The 11,288-nt window shown below is 51.1% G+C and overlaps 1 protein-coding gene across 5 annotated transcripts in view; it reads right to left on the bottom strand.

The window, feature by feature from the left end:
- Positions 1–11,288, bottom strand: part of OSBP2 (oxysterol binding protein 2) — a 192,323-nt gene that overhangs the window by 24,650 nt on the left and 156,385 nt on the right. For 3 of the 5 annotated variants that reach the window (XM_008573009.1, XM_008573007.1, XM_008573011.1), the window contains 9 exons: positions 10,891–11,083; positions 10,148–10,265; positions 8,473–8,536; positions 8,057–8,203; positions 7,166–7,411; positions 4,701–4,821; positions 4,338–4,441; positions 4,173–4,268; positions 3,909–4,093 (listed from right to left, as the gene is read on the bottom strand). In XM_008573009.1, the coding sequence (XP_008571231.1) occupies positions 3,909–4,093; positions 4,173–4,268; positions 4,338–4,441; positions 4,701–4,821; positions 7,166–7,411; positions 8,057–8,203; positions 8,473–8,536; positions 10,148–10,265; positions 10,891–11,083 (1,274 nt within the window). The remainder of the gene's footprint in view (positions 1–3,908; positions 4,094–4,172; positions 4,269–4,337; positions 4,442–4,700; positions 4,822–7,165; positions 7,412–8,056; positions 8,204–8,472; positions 8,537–10,147; positions 10,266–10,890; positions 11,084–11,288) is intronic. The other 2 variants (XM_008573010.1, XM_008573008.1) reach the window with 1 other exon arrangement.

The following is an 11,288-nucleotide window of genomic DNA, read 5'->3' as shown; positions in this document are numbered from 1 at the left end:
GAGCGGGAACCAGTCCGTATGTGGGATCCGAACCCTCGGACGGGAGCGCCGCCGCGCTTCCCAAGCGGCGCACTATCCAGTGCGCCACCGGGCCGGCCCTGGATTGGATTTTCTAATATCTTGTTTTTGAATGTTGCTTATATATTCATAAGTAAAATAGGGTAGAACTTTTATTTTCCTACTACTATCTTACCCTGGTTTGGTATGAGGGTTATTCTGGCTTCACAGAATAGGAGAGGAGAGTATTTCCTCTTTTTTATGGTTTAAAAGACTTTGTGTAAAATTGAGATAATATTTTTCTTGAAAATTTGGTAGAATTCATCTATAAAATTATCTGGGCTTTGTTTCCTTGTGGTAATTTTTAAGCTACTGTTTCAGTTTCTTTAATTATTATAGGACTATTCATGCTTTTTATTTCTTCTAGAGTCAGTTCTTATAAGTTATATTTTTCTAAAATTTGTCCTTCCTACCTGAGTTTTAATTCTCTTTATACTTTATATGTCCTACGAAATCTTTTTCATTAGTAATATTTATTTCTATCTTGATCAGTTTTCTTAGTTATTTTCTCTTTCTTTTTTTTTTTTTTTTTTTTTGTGACCAGTAAGGGAATCGCAACCCTTGGCTTGGTGTCGCCCACACCGCGCTCATCCAGTGAGTGCACCGGCCATCCCTATATAGGATCCGAACCCGTGGCGGGAGCGCCACTGTACACCCAAGCGCCACACTCTCCCAAGTGTGCCATGGGGCCGGCCCAATTTTCTCTTTCGTCAGTTGTTTTTCGTGAAAGAATCAACTATTTTGGCTTCATTAAACTTCTTCATTTTTCCTTTTCTATTTATTTTATTGATTTCTGCTCTAATTTTTAAAGAATTTTTTTTTTCTTTCTTTGGTTTTATATGTTAAACTTTTTCTACTTTCTTAGAATGGGAACTCAGAATAGAAAAAAACCTCAAAATTATAAACTGTTTAAAGCAATACATTTCCTTTTCCTGTTGCATCCAGTCAGTTTTGGTATCTTTGACATCATTCAGTTCTAGGTATTTTAAAATTTCCATTCTAATTTCTTATTTTGCTCATGAGTTAGTTAGCAACTTAAAAGTTTTTCCAAATATGTGGGGATTTTTTTTTTGTCATTTTGTTTGTAACTTCTAATTTAATTTTCTTATCATAGTCTGTGGTCTGTATGCCACCCTCTGTAAATTTGTTGGGGCTATCCTTAGGATTTAGTACATAATTGATTTTTGCAGACATTCCATATATACTTGAGAAAAAGTATGTTCTCTGATTGTTGCATCCGTAAGTCTGTGTATATTCTGTATTGTTTTGATCTCCTTCATATTCTTGCTGTTCTGTTGTTGTTATTATCTGTCCCCCACCATTTGAACTATCAGCAAGCGAGAAGGGTACATTGAAATCTCCCAAAATCCCACTGTGGTGATGGATTTATCAATTTCTCCCTTAAGGATCAAGATGTGCTTTGTATATTTTTGAGGTTGTTTTATTACTTGCATAATGTTTGAAACTATTATATCTTCCTGATGAACTCAACCTTTTATTATATAGTAACTTCTCCTTTAAAAATGCTTTTGTCCTAATATGTATTTTACCTAACATTAATATAGCCATTACAGCTTTTTTGGTTAGTATTCTCATGATATGTCTCTTTTACTTTCAGCTTTCACACATCGTTATGTTTTGGGTGTATTTTAGAGGGAGCATGTATCTGGATTTTAAAAATCCATTAAGTCAGTACTTTGCTTTTTAACTGGTAAGTTTCACCTATTTGTACCTATTGTAATCATTGATACGCTTGGACCTGTTTTTACCATGTTAATTTACTGTTTTTACCATGTTAATTTACTGTTTTTGTGTGTCCTACTTTTTCTTTTTAATCTTTTCTTACTATTTCAAGAATCTTATATATGTCTCTTCCTTCTAACAAGAACCTAGCATTTCTTCACATCACCGGTGCCCTTTCCCTTCTCCCCCACATCCCATCCTGTTAACGTTATCTAGACTTTTAATTCGGCATTATTATGGGCATATTTTCTCTTTTTCTTTGATCCTAGTAATTGTTAAAAAAAATCACTTTTAATTGTTTAAAAATAACTTCATGTGTTTATTGCAACATCTTCTGGACTTTTCCTCTTCCCCTTTTAAAGTATTATGTCAAATACTATTTTCATTGTGGGTTTTTGCGTGGCAAACTTCTGAGGCTATATGCCTGAGGATATACTTGTTTTTTTTTTTATCATGGCCTCACATGTGAATGATAGCTTGGCTGGACAGAAAATTCTAACTTCTAATTTTATTTTCTTCATAACTTTGAAAATATTGCTCCAGTGTTGGCTGTTGAAAACTCTGGTGTCAATCTGATTCTTCATCCTTGACTGAAAGCATTTATTCCTGTCTGGAAGCTATTAGAATTTTCTCCTTGGTCTTCTTAATTTTGACTATAGCATGGTCTAGGTGAACATTTTTCTTTATCTCTTATCTTTAGCACTCCACAGGCACTTTCAATCCAAGATCTTTCATCTCTTTACTTTTATTCTGGAAAATCTAACTTCATTGTTTATTTCTCCCTTCTACCCATTTTTATTTTTTCTTTCATTTCCTTCTGGGATTCCAGTTAAATGTATTATTTTATTACCCTAGGAACTACAGTATACACTTCTTACAGTCAAAAGTTAATGTGTCTTGACCCTTCTTCTGGGTAGCATGAGGGCCTACGAGAAGTTTCCCTCCATTTACTCCTCTTCTGACTTAAGTGATTGTACAATAGTGTTCTAAAATTAACCCCCCACCAAGACATTATTATTCTTGTTTATTCAGCGCTCATTTAGATTCACATAATTTTTGTTCTTCATTCATTCATACATCTTAGATCTTTCATCTGGGATCATTTTCCTTCTGCCTGAGGTATATCCTTTAGTGCACGTCTGCTGGTGGCAAACTGAGTTTTTGTTTGCTTGAAAATGTCTTTATTTCAGCTTCATTCTTTAAAGATGGCTCCCTGGGTGTATAATTCTAGGCTGGCAGTGAGTCTGTTTCAGCACATGGAAGATATCATTTCAGTGTCTTCAAGCTCCCATTATTGCAGGTAAGGAGACAGCTGTTGGTCTGCTGTTCCTCAGAAAGTGTCTTTTTAAACTCTGGCTGCTTAATATTTTTCTCAGGTTTAGTTTCAAAAGTTTCACTGTATAGACTTAGGTGTAGAAAATTCTCTGCTATTCAGATATTGTCTCTCTTTCCCTCTGGGACTCTGACTAGGAGTATGCTAGGCCCTGCTCTCAAACTTTCTGTGTACTCAAATACTGAAGGGATCTTATCAAAATGCAGATTTGGCTTCAGAAGTTCTGGGGGAAGATTCTGCACACTAACAAGCTCCCAAGGGATGCTGGTGAGCCTGCTCCAGGGACCTCACTCTGTGTCACTAGGTGGTAGGCCTTCTCACTCAAACTTCTCGTCTTTTCCAGGTATTGTCTCTTTAGGCTGCAGTTTGATCATTTCTCTGACCTATATTCAGTTGATGGATTCTCTCTAGTAAACTTTCTATGGAGTTCCCAATTTCAGATATTTAATTTTTCCTTTGTAGAATTCCTATTTGTTCTCTTTGGAATCTGCTGTGCCACTTTCTGTAGTTTTCTGTTTCCTGCAGTTATTGTCAAGTTAGGTTTTTACCATCTGACAGCTTTACGCTGACTTGCTGTTGCGTGTCTGGCTTCCGTGCTGGGGTGTCAGCTGCACTGCACTGTTCTCCACCCACGTGTGGACTGAACCCTCCCGACCTCCTGTGCCTGTCACTTGCTTCCTGCCCAGCTGGGAAAGGTCCTCTGCCTATCTACTGCTCACTTGCCTCCTTTTCTGTCCCTTGACCTTGCCCTGTATGCTGTGGAGGGCATACTCACGGCAGCGGGTATTTCTTCCACAGCGGCTTGGCCGGCAGGGTCTGGTACACCGTCTTCTGCTTCCCATCGGGGTTGGGGCTGCTGGGGCTGCTCTGCACGATCTTAGAGCACTCCATCTGTTCATCCCACGAGCCTGACAGCACATACTGGGCCTTGCCCTGGCTGTCTGTCACCACTCCCGTCACCTGTGGACAGTGGCAGGACCAGCATAGGTGCATGCCCCGCTCTGGGCCCCCTAAGGTTCTCAGAGGTGGCCCTGCTTACCTTTCGGGCTGCCTCTTTGGAGAAGTAGCTGTAGGGCAAAAACTTCAGCTGGCAGCGGTCATTGGTCTTATGGTTCACAATCTCAATGTCCCCTGACTAGAGAGAGGGTTGTGGTCAGCAGTCAATCTCTGGGCCATACACCCCATCCCTAGGGGCTCCCCTGACCTGGTCGATCCAGAGCTTGCCCACGATGATGTTGTGTACGGTTGAGGTGCTCTTCCTCCACACGTAGTGATTCCCACTGGCCTGGAATTCTAAGTGGATGGCACCTGGAGGCCAGGTACAGGTCAGAGGTCATGGTCCCCCCATGTGAGGCTCTGGCCAGCCTGCCCACAGGCCCAGTGTCTTGAGATCCAGAAGGAGTATTCATGCAAACTGGGGTGGGGGCACAGGCCAGAAGCCTGTTGGGAAGAGGAGAGGAGACCTGCAGGGAGGTCTCTGGAGGCCCTAAGAAGGATTTTGGGTGGGCAAAATCCTCCCTCTTAAAAACGTCCTTCTGTCCCAGTACAGCACAGGGCCCCAGCTCACCCAGTGGCATGATGGAGAGGTACTTCCCCCTGAACTTGCTGGAGATGGTGATCTCCTGCCAGAGGCTCCAGCCGTGCTTGGAGAACACGTAGTGTGCAGCCGAGGGTGGGTGGTGGCTCACCTGGAAATAGACCCACAGGATGTAAGCATCTGCTGGACATGGCCCAGGCACCACCTCCCCTGGCCAAGGAGGGGCAGCCTGCTCTGCCCCCAGTACACACAGCTCCGTGGCCACAAAGCCAAGACAAGCCCCTGGAAGGACAGTGCCCTGAGTGGCAAAGAAGCCTGGGTGGCTGTGCCGAACCTGTCCCAACCCATGTGAGCATAAGATGAGGGTGTGGGTGTTTCAATGCCTGGCTCTCAAGCTGCAGAATGGGGATGATGGTGGAGACTGTGTGGCAAGGACGTGACTGTGACGAGCTGTGTTGAGAGCTAATAAAGCCAGGGGTCCTGCTTTTCTAAGGGCTTCATGCCCACTTTCTCATATCTTCCTCACCATGTGCCTGGAAAGGGGTATGTCTGTTGTGCTGTGTTACAGAGGGGACCCAGACTGGCAAAATCATCTTAACCTGGGGACAGAGTCAGGCCCTGCCTCCCAGCCAGCCTGGCTGCAGAGTGTCAGGGTCCTGCCTTGGGCCTCATCTGTCACCAAGCCAGGGTCCCCAGCACCCCCCACGCCTTCCTCTGGCAGCATAGGGCCCTTCCTGTTGCACTGACCATGCCAGCAGCTCTCCCTTGTCTGTCCTTCCTCATTTCACAACTCCTCCACCACCACAAGGCCCCAGGTGCCACCTCTCCCCAGTCTGCTCACTCCCTAGGACAGCTCATGGTCTCATGGCCTTGGCCCCGAAGACCAGCTGTCCCCTGACACCTCCACTCACATAGGTTCAAGCTGACCAGGGAAGAGCCGAGCTCCTGACATGGTCTCCTGTCTCCTGTCCCTTCCTATGCCTTAGAAGTGCAGGCCCACCTGTCGATCTCCTGTCCCTGAGCCCAGTTGTCACCTGTGGCTGGGGCTTCCACGTGTATCCTAGAACCACTCCCACAGGCAAATGCAGGGACGTGACCCCAAGGCCCTGGAGCTCTGCCTCATCTATGCGTCTACCTCAGGCCCAGCACCCAGTCCTTCCAGCTGCTCACACCAAATGCTGTGGAGCTCCCCGGCCTCTCCTTCTCATGTCCCTCATGTCAACCTGAGCACATCCTATCTGTTCCTCCTTCAAGATGCATCCAGCATCTGCCCCTTCTGCCACTCTCACCCCCTCCTCCCCAGGCCTCCCTGTGGACCACTCTCCCCATCGCAGCCAGAGGATCCCCACAGACCTCATCAGGGCACTGGGCCTCTCCATGCACTGCCTCCCACGCAGTCAAGCCAGAGTCCCTGGCTGCCTGGCCCCTCCTCTCCATCCTTGTTGCCCTCTTTCCTCTCCTCACTTTCTCTGCTTCAGCCAAACTGCTCCCTGCTACCCCCTTTCTGAAAGAGCCAGAAGCATCCAACATACACAGTAGCTGCCCCCCCCACCGCCCCATCCCATAAGAACAGGAGCCAAGTCTGGTCACTTCCCGGGGCACCCTCAACGCCTGAACAGCACCTGGCACATTGAGGCACTTCGTTTGTGGAGTGAAGAAATGCATTTACTTAGTGGTTCAGACTGAGGACCATGGGGTCACCTTTGATTGCGCCCAACCCCCCACATCCAAAGCGTCAGCAGCCTGCTGGTTCTACCTTCAAAACCTGTCGTGGTCTGGCCTCCCACCTCCCCGTGCTCTGGCCACCACACCCCTGCGCAGGTCGCTCCTAATGGGTCCTCACAGCAGCCACAGCACGCCTTTTAAACCAGCTACTGGATCTGTGAACTGTCTGCTTTCTGTGCTAACCCCAGGAGCCAGAGCAGTGCCAGCACCAAACAGATTTGCCACTTTTCCAACAAGGACACCCAGGCTCAGCGTCAGGATGCCACTGCTGAGTCCCCCAGCCCGTTGGGCCTGGGTCTTGACCATCTCTGTGGGGAAGGGACAGAGAAGGGGTGGAGGGGACAGAGGCTGCTGCCACTGTCTAGTGTGGTGTCCATCCTGACACGCATGGCCTAGGCTCCTCCTGCCTGCCACCATCCAGCACAGTGATGACCCCATGCTCCAGCTGCCTGGACTCCCCAACAGTGCTCTGCAAATGTCCTCTGCTCTATGGTTCCCTGGCCAGGAGACATGTGCTCCCCTTTCCTGCACGCCAGGCCCCACTCTGTCCTCATCCAACTCTCCACTCACACCCCTTGCTGTCTCCAGGAGGTCTGGACCTGCCTCTGCCATGAGAGGATGGCTGGACCTCAGCTTGCGGCCCCTTGGGCAGGAGGAGCTGGGGTCAGAGGACATGTCCCGTACATTTCGCTTTGACTCCCAGGCTAGGCAGGAGCAGCTTGGCCAGAGTGTGAGCCCGCACTGTCCAGCACCAGCCTGGCAGGCCTCACCTGCTCGCAGAGGGAGCGCAGGCCCATGTCATCGAGGCGGTCCAGCTCGAAGGTCTCACCCAGCATGGGGTTGAAGGGCTTGGCGATGCGATGCACGGTGGTGGAGTAGGAGGACACGGAGAAGGCGGCCACTAGGCACATCTGCTCCACCGAGCTGGTGCAGTGCACCGCCTTGTCCAGCAGGTGGTGGTACTCCAGGTCCTCAGTCAGCCGCTGGAGCATGGACAGGGGCTCGTTAAAGTTCACCTGTGGGCAGGCAGGTGGGCGGTCAGGCCGGGCGCCAGAACCTGGCGGGGCACAGCACCCTTGCTTTCTCAGACAGGGCACGGTTCCACTCCCATCTCACTCCATCCTCCCAGACACTCTAATGGGGGTGCTGCGATTCTCCTCACTTTGCACATGTGGACACAGTGGCTGGAGATGTGAAAGGACTCATCCTGGGTCACACAGCAAAACTGTCTGGCCTGGAGCCCTGAACCCTTCCTTGGTGGAGATGCCACTGCAGCCTGGTGGCACAGAGGTCCCAGCTCTGCCCTCGGCCTGCTGTGTGACCTGGCTGAGCCTCCAGCTCCTGGGGAGGGCACCAGGGATGGCTTATCTCCTCTGCACACACACAGCCCACTCCTGCTGCTTCCCATCTACAGAACTGGGACAGCCAGGCCATTGTGAGCCCCGGTCAGGTCCAGAGATTCTCTGGGGTTCTCCAAGTCTCTGATCCATGTAGAGAACCCTGGTTCCTTCCCTCGGAGCCTGAAGACCCCTGCTCTTTGGGGGATTGGGCAATGCTGATGAACACGGTTAGCTAATTAGGGTCATGCTCCTCAGGTGCCATTAGGAAAATGCCACCCCAGGGATGTGTTTACTTCACACGGGCCCAGAGGACCCACCTACCGGCATGGGGATCCTGGAGAGCTCCCGGCCGATGCAGTTCTTCATGATGCTCCAGAGGTTAAGGCTGTAGTTGGGCTTGTTGGGGATGCGGACTCGCCTCTTGACTTTGGATGTACTCTTGGGTACAAGCGAGGCACCATCTAGAATCTGCGGGGAGGCAGAGCACACCTGTCAGCGGAGGCCGGAGCTCCCCGTCGGCCCTCTAGGCCCAGCCCTCACCTCTGACCCTCTGAAGACTGGCACCAAGCCAGCTGCTGGCACACTGCTGGTGGGCACGACAGGCTGGTTTTGCCTGAACTGTGACAGGAGGCAGATCAGGGACCCAAAGGCAGCCACAGAGCTGGACCTTCACCCCTCAGCTGCCTGGAGCCTGGCCGCAGGTCAGGGGTCACCTCTTGGCTCTTGGGCGCTCTCACCTCACTTACATTGTCTGCCGAGGTCCAGTCTACAGAGCCTGTTCTGTTTCCACCTTCAGCTTTCCTGCAAGAAACACAGAAGGGAAGACAAGTTACTGACAAATCCCGAGGCCTCCTGGGGACCTTGCCCATCTTCTCTCCAGACTTCTCAGTGAGGTCTGAGGGGCAGCCCTGTCCCCAAAGCTGCTTTTCCAATGGGGGCATCTCCAATTCAGACACTCAAGGTGGGGGCTAAGGGGCCCAGGGCACTGGTTTGGAGATGCCCCCACCCACTGATGCCATCAGCAGCAGCTGCTCAGCACTGCCCTTGTCTGGGTCCCTGTACCACCCCCTCCAGGGCACTGGCTGATTCAGGACCAAGATGAGGTGGCGATGGGATTAGGGGGTAGGCCCCCTCCTCTGAGCTTCGTAGAACCCGTGGGCTTCTTCCTGTCACAGACAGACTCTACTGTGTCCTTACTGTCTGCTGGTCTGACTTCCACACTAGACTGGGGGTCCTGGAGGGCAGGAAGTGGGTCTAGTTCATCTCTGTGCCCCTGAATACTCATGGTGAAGATGGTCGGCCACAGCAGCAGGGGGTGCTATGGCTGAGGGGCCCAGCTCCGTGGGAGCCCTATGGAGGGGTGACCTGGGCCACTGGGACCGGGACAGGGCACTTGCAGTCAGGGCTTGAGAGGATGGAAGGAATCACCTGGTCATTAGGGGAGCCCAGAGGCTCTAGGCACTAAAGGGAAGAGTGTGGGCCAGGGGCAGCCTGAGCAGGACCTTCCTAGCTGCAGACCCCAGAGGGTGATGCTGCTGGTGATAAGGTGGAAGGAAGTTCAGAACTGCCAAGCCAAGCTAACTTTGAGAGCAATATGAGCAATTTAAACACGTTACTGGGAAACAGAAAATGATTCTGAGCAGGAAATGCACTGCCGATGGGACTGGGGAACTCCCTGAGGGCTAAGAGAAATCTGAACAGCCCTTTTTCCCTGGAAAACTCTAGGACAGGAAAGTGATACGTGGGTCCATGGAGGCCACAGCTCCCAGTGGAAAAGGAGCGGTCAGGAATTTTCACCAGGCCCAGCCTGCCTGCCTGCCTGCTCGCGGGTCTCACGCTCTTCCTTCCTGGCACGGGCCACACCTGCAGGCATTTCCTGTGGATCTCAAGAGAGTCTAACCACATGGTTTGCATTGCTAGTAAATGTCCCGCTCACTACTGTGTGTTCTAATGTGCATTTAAAACATCCTGAAAGAGCAGGCTTGTATGAAAAATGACACAGAGACTTGGAAATAGAAAATAAGAGACTTCCTGCATCTCTCGTCTGTTCCCGAATGCTGACATGGTGGGTGGTGTGCAGCTCAAGGCAACAATGAGACAGCGGGACCTTCTGGACCCCAGCCCTTGGGCCCAGCCCCACCCCCATTCCCAGGCTGGAACTGGAGCCAGCCAATGCCCTGTTCTCTATCTTCATTTTAAATTAAAATCCTGATACAAACTTTAGGCATTTTTTATTTAAGGAAGAACAGAATCTAAGCAAAAATACCATCTGGAGCAAGACTTAAAAGAAAGAAAACCCTGAGTATATAGCTGGTAAAAAGACCAGATGGGGCCTCAGAACAAGGCAGAAAAGGCTGACCTGGGGGGAGGCTCCTCCCAGGCCGCAGCTGCCCCTGCTGGGGGTGCGCCCACCTGTCGTCCTTGTCCTCGGTGATCACGGTGATGAAGGACGTGGAGTCTTCCATGGCATCAAAGTACTCGGTATCTTCATCTTCCTCGCTGTCCTCTCCTTTGGGAGTCAAGAGGCTTCCTAAGGACACGCAGAGCCATTGCCTTAGTTGGCAACTTCGAGAAAGGCTTGTCCTGCCTGCCCGAGGAAGTCCAGAGCCAAGGGCTTCTTCCCCGCCATCTAGCTCTGCCTGCCCTGGCTGGCCACTCGCCTCCCCGCTTCAGTCACCCGGCCCCAATCACCCTGCGCTGCGGCTACCCCGCTCCTTTGCTGGAATGTGCTTTCCTGTCACTGCACTCATGGCTCAGAGGCCTCCTTCTGGAAGCCTCCTCTGATCTCTCAAAATGTCGTCAGTCTGTTTGTGCCCCAGCTGCCCTTTCTGACGGACCCCCTGCCCAGGGTGCCAGTGACCTCCAGCCCCAGGTTAGGTGGGCAACCACCTGGCACCAGGCAGCCCTGCCACAGAGGGGACAGCCGGGCTCCTAGAAGAACCTAGGTGCAGGGAGACTGTTGCCAGTCAGTGATGGGCATATGGGACACACAAAACCACGGAGAGGCAGGCCAGAGTTGGCCAAGACAAGCCCAGATGTGGGCACATCCAGGGCATGTGTATGGGGGTGCACAGCAGAAACTGGGTCCACAGAGCCAGCTGGCAGAGAGGGAGGCTGAAGGTCGAGTGACAGCCAGGCAGCCCTCGCCCACTCACCCTCGCTGAAGCTCTCGGCGGGGTTGGAGGACCGGCCGGGGGCGCTGCGGAAGGCCCGCTCGAGGCTGTTGTGCTGCTTGGCTAACTGCTCGATGGTCTCCTCCAGGTGGACGCGCTGCTCCTGCTCATACTGCAGCGCCCGCTGCCATTTCCGGCTGTGTATCTCTGCTAGTTCCAGGAAGTCCCTGCAGGCCTGGGGAGAGAGGAGTGGCTGTGTGAGCCCCGTGCCTCAGGCAGGGGACCATCTGCTCCCACCCTCCACACTCCTGCCACCAGCTGCAGGGGCAGTGACGAAGGCCCTGGGAGAGGCATCCAGCCTCCCCTCCCTTTGTCAGGCTGGTCAGAAGCAGGTTCACGGTCCCCTTTGGCCTCTGTGGGGACATGGGAACCCTGGCCTT

This window comes from Galeopterus variegatus, unplaced genomic scaffold, assembly GCF_000696425.1.
Source record: "Galeopterus variegatus unplaced genomic scaffold, G_variegatus-3.0.2 Scaffold863, whole genome shotgun sequence".
NCBI lineage: Eukaryota > Metazoa > Chordata > Mammalia > Dermoptera > Cynocephalidae > Galeopterus > Galeopterus variegatus.
The sequence above is the reverse complement of the archived record's forward strand: the minus strand, read 5'-3'. Positions and strand labels throughout refer to the sequence as shown.